General features: G+C 35.5%; 1 protein-coding gene across 19 annotated transcripts in view; it reads left to right on the forward strand.

The window, feature by feature from the left end:
* ABCD3 (ATP binding cassette subfamily D member 3) overlaps nucleotides 1-14,108 on the forward strand; it is an 89,323-nt gene that overhangs the window by 27,417 nt on the left and 47,798 nt on the right. For 15 of the 19 annotated variants that reach the window (XM_078333060.1, XM_009001745.5, XM_078333066.1 and 12 more), the window contains exons 2-3: nucleotides 7,533-7,569; nucleotides 13,650-13,748. In XM_078333060.1, coding sequence (XP_078189186.1) covers nucleotides 13,722-13,748 — 27 coding nt within the window. In that variant the 5' untranslated portion in view covers nucleotides 7,533-7,569; nucleotides 13,650-13,721. The remainder of the gene's footprint in view (nucleotides 1-7,532; nucleotides 7,570-13,649; nucleotides 13,749-14,108) is intronic. The other 4 variants (XM_035252204.3, XM_078333067.1, XM_078333061.1 and 1 more) reach the window with 1 other exon arrangement.

Raw genomic sequence — 14,108 nt, forward strand, 5'->3', positions numbered from 1 at the left:
TTAAAATTTTTTTTGTGTATATAAAAATATATAATCTACATTTTTTATAGGCTATATCTGCAAATGCCAACTGAAATCTTGAGTTTGTTTTTTGTTTTCTATAATTTCTGCTGGCCCTTGATTATGGAGTCTAATTTCCTTAGTGCTTGATTATCTTTTATTATGGTCTGGACATTTTATTTAAAATTACTTGTCAGAATAATTTTGAGGCTTATAATAAACATATTTTCCTTTTAAGAGCAAAGTTTGCTTCTTTACCTAGGAGCATTGTCAGTCAGGAAACAACCTAAACCAAGTTCCTTCAGAACACATTCTAAATTTTTTAGTACAGCATCTGAATAAACAAAAACAACACTCACATTTCAGATTTTATATTTTTGTTTCCCAAGGGATTTTTATCACTGTATTTCCAAATCATTGTCATATTAATGTCTTCCAAATCAACACCTCTGTTCATGAACTTCAAATCTAAGCATTTAAAAAAATTGTCTTCTGAACATTTCCATATACTTAGCTTACTGGTATGTGAAATCAACATGTTTATGGTGAATCCAATTGCTGTTTCTCTGAATGCTTCTTTTACTGTTATTCTTTATTGTAGTCAGTGAAATCAGTGTCCTTCAGTAACCCCAGGTGCAAACTGCCTTTGAGACTTGGGGAAAAATACTTTGCCTTTTGTGATATCAGTTTGGAGTTGATGGCTGCTAATACTTCCTCTGTCTTTAAGTTTGTGGTCTTTTCTCCCTCTCATTTCCATATGTAGTTAGTTCCCAACTCTTACTTATTCCCTTACTTGTCATTTCTAGTAATTTTCATGTTTCTTTCTTCCACTCTTATACCCCTGCCTTTGTTCAGGCATTCATCATTTCTGATCTTGGGGTAATCCTTAGATGCCTAATATATTCTAATCACTGAGGGCAAAGATTATCAGGTAAATATTATTGTCCCCACTCTTAAAGATGAGGCTCCATCTTTCTTCAGTCACACAGCCAGTAAAAGGTGTAATAATGATCACTAACATGTTTTGAGTCTTTATGCCAGGTGGTATTATAAGTACTTTACATGTTTTAGCTAATGGTGTTATTATCTCTATTTTTCAAATGAGAAAACAGAGATTACATAATTTGCCCAAAGTCACACAGCTAGCACACAGTTGAATTGGGATTCTGGTCCAGGAGCTCTTTCTCTAGAGCCATACTTTGAACTATTACTAGGATTTGAACAGATTTAGTCTATTTTTGAAATGTGTAAGTTCTTTGTGTAATCATACTAGAGAAGACTGTTTTTCTTTCTTCTAATACACTCTGCTCTCTTAAGAAATCAGTTATTTTGCTTATGGTGTTCCCTTACTGTAGAACATCATATCATTCTTTTAATCATCTCATCCTAAATCCTGTCTATTTTTTAAGTGTAAGTTTAGATTCCACATCATTTCTTGAATAAAGTTTTCACTTTTTCTTCCCCTTGGGTTAATATTAGTTGCTCTTGCCTTTCATAGATAGCAAGCACCTTGTTTAGAACATAATACTTAACTTTGTCTGATATGATAGTTGCTTATCTGTATTTTTCTCTAGGTGGATGGTAAAATCCTTGAGGGCAAGTACCTTACCTGTTAATCTTTAAATCCCTTAAGATGTACCTGGAGAGCCTGTGGTTCATAACAGGATATTGATAAGTTTGGAGAGTTTCCACTTTCATAGTTTTATTTTGCAATTCTATTTCCTTAATTATTCAAAATTGGTGTTTTTTTAAATTAAAATAAAGTAAAAGGCAATTTTCTTTATATTCGGCTAAAATCTTAAGTTAGTGTTAAGACCCTGTATAATTTATGCCTGCCTACTTCTTCCTGTTTCTAACTTTTCCTATCCTCACTGTGTAGTCTGCATAATTGTTGGCGTCCTATCTTCTATTTCCCCTCTTTTTACCATGATAGTACTTCTTAATCTATAATTCTAGTAGATCAAAAACATCAACGTTTAACATAATCACCCTATGGCATGGCTTTAACTACTTTTGAGCATTTTCAGTAATGAAGGGCTATTTCTAAAAATGAATACTTGCCACTATTGAGGACATTTAGAAGAATAGCCTTTGATCTGTGAAAGAATTCCCTAACGAAAAACAGAAGTTTGGGATTAGGCCCCATAGATGTCATAAATACCTATATAGCAAACTAACATTAGTTTGCTATATAGGTATACATTATTAGAAAACCTGCATCAGTATTACTAAATGTAGATATTGTCATTAGGACTTGGCTTTTAAGATATTTCTACTCTTGTCTTCAGTTGTTTACTTCTAGATCTTCATCCTTATAAATATATAAAAATAAGATTGGTTTGATTTTACTTTGTATACAAGTGGTGTTTTATTTTTATCTGACCTTACTGAGTCAATGTGTTTTGTTTTTAAACCCTTAAGCTGCGAATGAAAGTAATATGTGTCCAAGTAGGGGTTTTTTAGTGTGAAGTTCTGATTATATTCAAAATTAGATAAAATATAGATAGTAGAAGGAATAGAAATATGGCAATTAACCTTTTTTTTTGTAAGGAAGTGGATTCAAATGTAGCTGAATGTCCAAGCATTTATTTTGAAATGGTACCTTAAAACAAGTGTCTTACCCAGTGTGTGTTGTGAGGAAATATATCCTTGTACTCCTCAGATTGCTTGCCATAGGCAGCTGCTCTCTTGTTAACTTGTTCTGGTTGGTTTACTTGTTCTGGTTGGTTTACTGTCTTGGCTCTGGCAGGTTTCCCAGTTTTATATCTGGTCATTTAGATCTTTCTGCTTTGTTGACAAAATCCAAAAGTCTTGGCCTAACTCAACTAAAAATCTTCCTTTAAAAAATGTTTTTGAAAGGAAATTTATTAACATACTAAGTGAAACAAAGTTTAGAAGGTACAACAAGATAGAAGTACCTATTATGTGTCAGACATAGTTTTAGGCGTGAGTAGAGATGAATGAGACATGTCCCCTGCTCTCAAGAAGCTGATGAGGGGAGAGATAAGATGTACAGATTGCCTAGGGAACACAGAGGATACCTAATACACACTGTGTGGTAGAGGATGGACAGGAAGTTCTCTCAGACAGGGTCACCATGTAATTTATTATCCTAACTGGTATAGTTTTGAGGCTGAAAGGGTGCAATTAATTATTATATCAGGACAACAGGTGTAAACAAGGACCATTCTGGGCAAACTAATACAGATGGCCACTCCATTCTAAGAAGATAGGTGCTGGATTTTAAAGTGGTAATCAAACAGGTTGATTGATGAGTTCTTTAAAGCAGAAGAAATAGTATGTGGGGAACTAGTGGGGTGAGAGAGAGCACAGTATTAGGTTGAGGCATGTGCAGTTGCCATTTTATAAGTGAGAAATGGTCAAATAATTGCAGTTTCATGTAGTTTAACCTGATAGATGAAGGTAACTTGAGCACAGAGTGTTGTGCTTAGTGGCAGGAGATGAACCTGAAAAGAAGGCAGAAGCCAGATGGTGAAGTTCTTTGAGTACCATTCTATGGAATTTGGAATTTATTCTGAAAGTCATTATGTGTATGTTCATGTTTCAGTTGTAATTATAAGGTATTTAATTTTTGAATAGGCAATACATTCTCATTGTCTGAAATTAAAAAAAAATCTGTTGATGTAAGTGAGAATAGTTTGTAGTTTTCTTCGTGCAGTTTTTGTTAGGTTTTTTTTTTTTTTTTTTAGAGACAGAGCCTTGCTCTGTTGCCCAGGCTGGAGTGCAGTGGCACTGCCTCAGCTCACTGCAACCTTCACCTCCCAGGTTCAAGCGATTCTTATGCCTCAGCCTCCCAAGTGGCTGGGACTACAAGCATGTGCCACCATGCCCAGCCAATTTTTCTATTTTTGGTAGAGAGGGGATTTCACAGTATTGGCCAGACTGTTCTTGAACTCCTAGCCTCAAGTGATCCACCTGCCTCGGCCTTCCAAAGTGCTGGGATTACAGATGGGAGCCTGGCCAAATTTGGGTGTCAGTGTTTTACCTGCAGCAGAAATAATGTGGAAGCTACTGTTGTCTATGTCCTAAAACAGTTAAAGCATTGGAATTATCTGTTCACTCAGGGGTTTTGTTAGAATTCCCGGTAAATAGTTTGAGATGTTTTTTGTTTTTTTTTTTTTTGGTGTAGGGGGCAGGGGGAGAATGGAAGGGTAGGAGATGGGCAGCTCTCAGACAACTTTCATAATTTCAGTTTTTTAGTCTATTTAGTTTTTTCTTGTCTCTGCTAAGGATCAGGTTTGGAAAATTATATTTTTCTAGAAAATCACCCAATAGGAAAATCCAAAATAGGACTTATATGTAGAGTATGTGTTTAGGCCAATTGAAGCTTTATAAGATGTCATGGTTCCCTCTGAACAAAGTATTTCATGGAAACTTGGAGAAAGAAAAGTGATGAAATGATGGGTGAGTGACTGATCATGTGGCTCACTCATAGGTGATTGTAGGGGTGTTTGTTTTGTTGCATTGAACTGAGCACAGAAAGTCAACACCAGAACAAAAGTATGCCAAATTGCAGGGTTTATTGCCGGCGACCACGGAGGACTCACGTCTCTCCTACCCGTGGCCCCGAAAGAAGAGAGACAAGACCTTTTTGTACCCACTGAACTACTTTTGGGAGCTGGGGGAAGGAGCAGAGATGAAAGAAGACCTTCATCCCACCAAGATACCTTGGTGGGCTGTAAATCACCTCCTGGGTAGGAGAGGAGGGTGATGGGTTCCGGACACTCCGAGGGCTAGGAGAGAGATTTGCAGAACTTAAGATAACCGTTTGCTTACACATCGTCTGGGTGGGAGTTACTTGGCTCCAGGTTGGAATTATTTGGGGGTGCTTACTCTTGGCCATTACTGATGATCAAAGGCCAGCAATTCTGGGAGTTACAGAGAAACTATGCAGCTTTACCTTTTTGCAAAGTAATGTAGCAGTTTACAGAAACCAAGGTTAGCAGTCCTTGTGAGGAGAATGGAAACAGTTTTGTCCTTTATAAGATGGCAGTGTACAGGTTCTAACTCTAGGCTAGCTATATCTCAGTTTGTGTGTGTGTACATGTATATATGTATTTTTGTGAGCATCGTACTACATGAATCTCCATTTATCTCTGTAAATATCAACCTGTAACATTTATTAGTGGTAAACACGGTGGCATTTTTATTGAATATTAATTTTTTAATTTTTATGTTGATATACATATACATTGTGAAACAATTACAATTATCAAGCCATAGTCACCATCCTGTACATTAGATCCCCAGAACTTGTTCGTTTTATGGTGGCTGAACTTTGTACCTTTTGACTAACTTTTCCCTATTTCTTCCAACCCCTGAGCCCCTGACAACTACCATTCTATTCTCTGCTTCTGAGTTGGACTTTTTTAGATTCCACATGTAAGTGAGATCATGCAGAATTTGGCTTTTTGGGCCTGGCTTATTTCATTTAGTATAATGTCCCCCAGGTTCATCCATATTGTTGCAAATGACAGAATTTCCTTTTTTATTAAGGGCTGAATTTATTCCACTGTATTTATATACCACATATTCTTTATCCATTCATCCCTCAATGGGCACTTAGGTTGATTCCATATCTTTTACTGTTATGAATAGTGCTGCAGGGAACATGAGAGTGCAGATTGTTCTTTGAGATACTGATTTCATTTCCTTAGGATCTATACCCAGAAGTGGGATTGTTGGATCGTATGGTAGTTATGTTTTAATTTTTAAGGAACTTCCATACTGTTTTCCATAATGGTTGTACTAATTCATACTCCTATCAACCAACAATGTACAAGTGATCTCTTTTCTCCACATGTTTGCCAACAGTTATCATTTATCTTTTTGATAGTAGTCATCCTAAGAAGTATGAATATTATCTCATTGTGGTTTTGATTTGTGTTTTTCCGATGATCAGTGATGTTGAGAATTTTTTCATATACTAGTTGGCCATTTATATGTCTTTTGAGAAATATCTATTCAGGTCCTTTGCTCGTTTTTTAAAATTGGATTGTTGTCTTACTATTGAGTTGAGTTCCTTACATATTTTGGATATTAACCACTAATCAGGTTGCACATATTTTCTCCCACAGTTTATCTCTTCACTGCATTGTTTCTTTTGCTGTGCTAAAATGCATTTTGTATAACAGTTTTACAATTCATAAAAGATTTTAAACAGATAAATAATCTATAATATAACTGAAATTAGAAACAATAATAACCTAAGTACTTTTTAAAATAAGGGCATCTATTGAATTGTAGTTAAGTTTGACTTTCTAGTCTTATTTGGTGACCTGGTGTCTTATTAATGAAGATATGCATTCTGCAGATCCTCGGAGTTCAACTACATGTTGAACATAGAGGGTTGAATAATGTATGAACCCTGTAGTAGACTCAGATTCCCCTTTAAAGAAGGTTTTACTGCCTAGCTGTGAGAAATGTGAGATCCTGCAGGCCTCTCTTCCCCTGCCCTTGTGTTCCCCCCGACTCCAGCACTTTCCCGCCTTAGAGTCTGCCTCAGCTCTAGAGACATTTCCCTCTCCTCATGTTATAAACTCTCTGCATGCATTTCTAGACAGAGCAAGGCAGAGGTATTAAAGACCTGGCCATTTCAGCCCATCACAGAGCACTCTGATGGACAGTGCTTGCTTTAAAACTTCCTGTATGGTTGGCTGAAGTTATGTTGGGCTTGCATCACAGTTTGAGTTCTGCCCAAAACTGGTTTCTCTGCCTTCCATTCACAGATGTTGATCCCTAATGAACATTTGTACTCCAAATACCATATTACCTCAGCTTCGGAGAAACCAGCCTGCATTAGTTCCTGATAGCATGGAACTAGTTTAATGGAAGGAAATATACATCAAACAAATTCAAAATGTGATCAGTGTTATGTAGAAGCATAGGGTGCCATGGTAGTGTGTTACCGAAAGGACCAAAGGACCAATACCTGGCTAATTATACTGTTTGGGGAGGTAGCCTAGACTAGTAGTCAGAATATGAACCTTGGACATACTGCTTTCTTTCTCCAGGCCAGTTTCCTCATTTGTAATTCGGGAATGACACATATTCTGTCATCCTTTAGAAGACTAGCCTGGGATTGCTCATGTGGTTAAGGAAAGATTCCCAGCGGTAAGAGGAAGCAGAGCACATTTCTCAAGCCACTGTTTGTGTTGGTTTGCTGATGTTCCATTGGCCAAAGCAGTTAACATGGCCAAGCTGTGATTCAAGGATAAAGAAGCAGACTTGTATTTATGTTTGCATTTACACACACACACACACACACACATTTAAAAATCGCCGAACAAAATGTCTGTTACATAATACTAGTAAAAATTTATTAAGTACTTTTTGTAAATAATGCTTACTAAGAATCAGCTGGACTATTATTATTTAATATGTTCTATCTCACCATGAATGAAAAAGAAGAAACGCTTTTAAATAATTTGGTATATTTGACATCTTAAAATCATTTTAATGGTAGCACTTTGCACACAAAGTAAAGCTCTCTCTCTCTCTTTCCTCTGCAGTAAGAAAAGTGGAAAACCACCATTACAGAACAATGAGGTAAAATTTTAAATCATCTTCTTTTTTGGATTTCATGCATTTATTTCATTAATTTTGTTATATGATTTTGATTTAGGATAAAATTTTATTAGTAGAGAACTTAAAAATACCTCCAGTCTTCTACGTATTACAGGAAATCTTTCTGAAATAGGAATCCTGACAAGTATCTTCTGGTATTTACTTGAAACTGTTTGTTCAGTGGAAAGTGTTACTCTAGGAGGCACCCTTAACTGCATTAGTTCTAGCCCATGATGACATAATTTCCCCCCTTCTAGCTTCTTAGCAGTGACTGTTACCATCTTTTGTATTGGGATCCTGCCTCCCTCCCTCCCTCTTTCTCCTTCCCCTTCCCTTCTCCCTTTCCTTCCTTTCTTTTCTCCTGTCCCCTCTTCTCCCTTCCCCTCTTCTCTCCTCATTTCCTCTCCATTCTCTTTTATCTCTTACTTTTTCTTTAAAATTTTCTTTTTACCAACCAGGTCTCATTCTGTCATCCAGGCTGGAGCGCAGTGGCATGATTATAGTTCTGTGTAATGTCTGCCTCCTGAGCTCTAGGGATCCTCCTGCCTCAGCCTCTGAAGTAGCTGGGACTGGGACTATAGGTGTGAGCCACCTTGCCTGGATGTTTTCTCTAGTAGACCCACATATATTTGAAGATAGTTGTATCTTATGAGTCTTTCCCCGTTCTAAGCAACGTCAATACCTTCAAATGTCTCATGTGACATGTGTTCTGATCCTTTTTCAGTTCTGTATGCATTCCTTTGGACTTACACTAGTTTCCTTAGGCATTGTGCTTAGAATGGAATGTAGTTGTCCAGATGTGGCCTGACTAGCATGGAATATATCAGCCTGATTACATTCCTTGATATGAATATGATATTGCTAAAATTCATCCTGAAATTGCTTTTATTTCTTTCACCATAAATATTTTTTACATTAAGTGGAGTTTATGGTAAATTATAAACTTCAAGTGTCTTTCTGACAAACAGCTCTATACCTCTACATGTTATATTCATCAGTTGATTTATTTCTTTTTTAATAACTTTATTGAGATATAATTGATACACCATGAAATTTATCCATTTAAGTGTATAAATGAGTATAGTTGTGTGGCTATTACCACTACATAATTTTAGAAAATCTTCATCTCTCCAAAAAATCCTGTACCCATTAGTAGTCACTCCTTATTACCATCTTCCCCCAATCCCTGGCAACCACAAATCTGTTTCTGTCTCTATTGATTTACCTGTTCTGGACATTTCAAATAAATGAAAGCATATAATATGCCTAGCTTCTGTCACACAGCACAATGTTTTCAAGTTTCATCATATTGTTGTTGTATCAATATTGCATTCCTTTTATCACTAAATAGTGTTCTTTGTATATATATACCACATTATATTAATCAGTTCATCAGCCGGTAGACGTTGAGGATGTTTCTATTTTTTGGCTATTATGAATAATAATGCTGCTATGAAAATTTGTGCACAAGTTTTTATATAGAGATATGTTTTTATTTCTCTTGGATGTATACCTAGAAGTGGAATTGCTGGGTCGTATGTTAACTCAGTTGATTTCTTTTAGATAAACATTAATTTATTGCTGTAAATATCAGTTTATTAGGTTTAATCCACTGTCTATACCATTAGTCTAATTTTTAGTGCATTTCTCACATCTGACATGTTAAATAGAAGAATTATCTAGAAATTTAATTTGCCTTTCCTTTCTTTCACATGCTGGTAGTATTGACTATGTAAGGGCCAAGGAGATTGCTCTGTGGCATCTCTTAGTCTTTGTTTTTGGTTATTCAGCTATGAATATATCCAACTACAGCAAAATCTGGTTCATATTTCTCCATTAAGGCCACAATAATTTTATAGGAAACATCTAATTTCTTTATTAATTTATTAATTCATTTAGTAAGTCAATCTTTCAATAAATATTTATTGGGCCCCTCATATATGCCTGGCATTTTTGGCTCTAGGTATATGACAGTTATAAAAATAAGTTTCCACCTTCATAGAGCTTACATTCTACATGTCAGCTAGTATTCTAGTATGGTATCCTTAACAAAGAAGAAAATTAGAATAGTTTAACATGGTGTACTTTTAGTAAACTCATGCTGGCTTCTAGTGATTAGTGTCTCTCACGTCTTCCCCAGCTCTCCATGTCAGTGTCTGTTCTCTGAATATCCTGGTGATTGACATCAAGATTGTTGTTCTTTAGTTTCCATGGTATTTCCTTCCCAGTATTTGAAAAATGTGATAAGATGTGCTTATGTCCACTTTTCTGATATATCTCCAGCTCCATGATCTCTCATATATATCTAAGTTATAGCTGAGTAATGAAATCTTAGTTATCTTATCTTACTCATATCTCTTATTTGCATATCATATCTGCAAGTTTCAGGACAGCTAGATTCATTTCACTCATTTTTCTTCTCATTTTTCGGTACAATATTGTTTTAGTATATACTTATCTGCTGGTTGCATAGTATGAGCAAGATAAATTTAGTTTATATTAAGTAATTGGCAACAAAAAGGACACAAGATACACACTGATACCACATTTGTTAAATTTATAGGAAGTGCACACATGCACACCTATGTGCTAAAATGAAATCTAATAGGATATGTAACAAAGACAGTAGGTTTCGTTTTCTTATTTTTGGTCATCAGATTTTTCTAATTTTTCTACAGTGAATATGTTATGAGGAAGGCAATTTAACATATTTTTTTCATAGAAATTTTTTATATCCTTTGTGATGGGGGTGGGGTAGGGAGAGGCAATTTTCATAAGATATGAATTTTAAGGAGAAAAAAAGATTTAATTAGAAAGTTAGAGAGCAATATAATGAAGTTCAAAATGTATAAAGATAAGTACTGTATTGGGTTCAGTAGCATTCCCATGCATATTTTTGTATTTTGTGTAGGTGTGTGTATCCATAAACAATATACGTAGAATTACTTTACATATTTGAAAGTTTCATAAATTCATGTGTAAAATGAATTGCATGTATCATTTTAATTTTTTCCAGCATATTGTTTTTTTAGATCAATTTAAAGCTGTAGACCTACTTAATTTAACTGCTCTTTCGTATTCTGTTTGTACGTATGTGAGCTGCTTTCGTTTTTAGAGTTGTATAGAATTTTCATTGAACAATTTTATTATGATTTATGTAATGTTGGTGTACATTTAGGTTGTTTTTAATTTTATGGTATTATAAACAGAGTACGATGTTTTTATTTGTGTGGCTAAGCATATGTACAGGTATATCTGTAGAATAGGTTCCTGAAAGTAAATTTGCTGGGTTATTTTACATTTTACAGTTAGTGTACATTTTACATTTTGATAAATGATATATAATAGTTGTATCAGTTTTCACTTTTCCCTACAATATACAGGAATACTTTACTCTGTCAGCACTACATGGCCTCTTATTTTACTGCTATTTCAAACATCTTTTTCAGTCAATCTCACCTAAGATAATGGTCATCAATAGGAATTTCTCATTGTACTTTGTTACCTCTTGAATTTTAGGTATTTTTTTTTTCCTCATTGCATTATTGCTTTGACTTCTCAAATAGCTTTTAATGATTTGTTTGCTTTTTCTATAATGTTAATGTTAAACTTATGTCACCACAGTGGTCTTTTTATTTGTATTTAAAAAAAAATTACTGGGAAGTTTAGAAGTGAGAAAAGTTCATGGTGAATTTAAAATGAATTCTAGTAATGTTATGAAATGTACTGCCTCTGTAGTTATTCTTATTTAGATAGGTTTCAGGTAGTTTTGCTGTGATCAAGATAGTCCAGTATTCCTGACATCTCTTTGAATTCAGCCCTTCTGAGCCAGGTGCTCCCCCACCCCTCAGGTGGTCCTTTAGAGAAACAGTGATAACTTTTGGACGAATATAGTTCTCTTGAAATGTAATGAAAATCTGTCAGCTTTCAGTCAGTTTAAGGATAGGGACAGTGATAACAGGGACAGAAGAAAATGAAGAATTTTATACCAATTAGCAACTAATATTTTAGTGTTTCAACATTACTCTCTTGTAACTCTTTTTTTTCTAACCTTCTTCATTGTTCTAATCATTTCTTTAGAGTAGCTAGAAACAGGTGGTTCCTCTATTTAACTCAGATGTCCATTTCACCTCAGGATTGTGCCACTTAAGGTTCCAGCTAGGAATGGTGACAGGAGGAAAAACAAGTAGAGGTTTAACTTCTTTTTTTTTTAAAGGTAATTAATATGGATCACCTTCTCTTTACTCTTTTCTTCCAATGTTTTCTGGGTTTGGGGAAAATACAAAAGGAGATTAGGTTAAATGTGTAAGATTTAGCTTGAGGAGAATAGGCTAGTTCAACTAAATGGACTGTCAGTAGGGCTTTTTCTCTATTTTGTTTACTGTTGTGTCCTCATCATTTAGAAGAGAGTTTGGATCAAGTAGCTGTCTGTTGAATGAATGAATGCATGCATGTATGAATTAAGTAGACTGAGCCTATAACTCAGTAGGATGAGGTTTGCAACTTTGAAAGACGTGAAATGCTGAGTGTGTGTTCCTGCAGTTGCAGGGAAGTTGATTCTTTACTGGTTCTTCTATTGTAGTCTTTCTAGTCTAACCCTATAAACACAGTGCCTTCAGACTTCCTTTCATGGTCTACAGTTCTGTACTACACTCAGTGCCTATTTATTAGGATTATATCTATAAAGCACTTAGCACAATGTCTCACATATAGTTGGTAGTTATTATTCTAATTCAGTAGCCAAACAGTTCACCTGGCTCATCAAGTTATTTATTTAATCAAAGCATATTTACATTATATTTAACTAATAGAGTTACTCTACAAGTACAGGCATTTGTTTGTCAGGAGCACAGTAGTTAATCAGGGGATTGGGGTTTTTCTGGAGTGTCTTGCCTTTTCCAAGAAGTTTCTCTTGTCTGTTCTCCCAAACATTCCAAGAGTAATAAGTAAATAGCCTCTACCATAGGATAGTCTTGCTACTTCTTTCCTTATCTTTGCAAATAGTTTAGTACTTCCATTTTCATGCAGATAGTGAAAATTAAAAAACTCTTGAGAGAGGTAAGATTATCTTTTAAATCCCCCTACACTGACAATAAGCTCTCCAGCCTTACTGTAGCTTCAAGGTTCCGTCCTTTATAAGCCCTGCCTACCTTTTCAGCTTCTCTCATTCTTGTTCCCTTTGCTATAGCAATAGTGTCATCTTGCTGTGAAATGTGCACAGCTATTTTATTTCCAACACTGGATTTTTGTACTTGATGTTCGTTGTGCTTCACTTCCTCCATTCTGTTACCCACCTTAAATAATCACATGGCTTCACTTTATTTATGTCTAAGCTTAAATGTCAAGAGGCTTTTCAGATCATCCTGTCTGAACTGTTCTTTTTTCCCTCATGACCCTGCCTAGTCTATCTGTAATAATTTATTTATTGGTTTATTTTTTGTCTATGTTTCTCCTACTAGAATGTGAGCTGCATGAGTGAAAGAACCTTGTCTGTCTTTGAATTTTATGAGGAAGAGAGAATGAACTGACAGATTATATATTGGAAATGTGAAATGGTAAATCTAGGAATCCACAAGTTTTCTGTATTTGATATCAGGGAAAATTCTGTTCAGGATTTTTTTTTTAAGTATGGTGTTAATCAGGAAGTGGCTGATACAAAACTCAGTAAGTTCTCGACATTTTTTTCAGTTATCTTTCTGACGTCATCCTCTGTGATGGTACCTTCCTCACAGCTCCAGCCGGGTTAGCCATATTTATCTTCCTCACGCACATTACAGGCTTTCACCTTGGTATTTTTCAGTTGCTACTTCTTGTGTTTGTAGTTTGCTTCACCCAGATAATTGTGTGGTTCCAGAACTCACTTCCTTATTCAGTTTTTAGGTAACATTATTTTCTCAAAAACATGTTTGAATATGAGTAGCAGTGTAAGTATGCAAGTGTGTTCTGTAAATTTATTTATCTTGATAGCTGCTTATATTGACTTAGATGAAACATGATTCTTTAATTTTATTATACATTTGTTATAGCTATCTTAAAAGGCCTTTTTTTTTTTTTAAACGTAGAAAGAGGGGAAAAAGGAGCGAGCTGTGGTGGACAAGGTGTTTTTCTCAAGGCTCACCCAGATTCTGAAAATCATGGTCCCTAGAACATTTTGCAAAGAGGTAAGTCTTATGAAATTATAATGTTAAATATATTGGGCCATTCTTGCATTAAATACCTGAGGCTGGGTAATTGATAAAGAAAAGAGATTTAATTGGTCATGGTTCTGCAGGCTGTACAAGCATGGCACAGCATCTCCTCCACTTCCAGGGATACCTCAGGAAGCTTGCAATTACAGCAGGAGGTGAAGGGGGAAGCCAGTGTCTTACATGGTGAGCAAGCTTAATAATATCACATGAGCAAAGGGCTGAGGAGGTGCCACATATTTTTAAACAACCAGATACATGAGAACTCACTCACTATCTGGAGGACAGCACCATGCCATGAGGTATCCACCTCCATGACCCAAACACCTTCCACCA

Source organism: Callithrix jacchus, chromosome 7, assembly GCF_049354715.1.
Source record: "Callithrix jacchus isolate 240 chromosome 7, calJac240_pri, whole genome shotgun sequence".
NCBI classification, from domain to species: domain Eukaryota; kingdom Metazoa; phylum Chordata; class Mammalia; order Primates; family Cebidae; genus Callithrix; species Callithrix jacchus.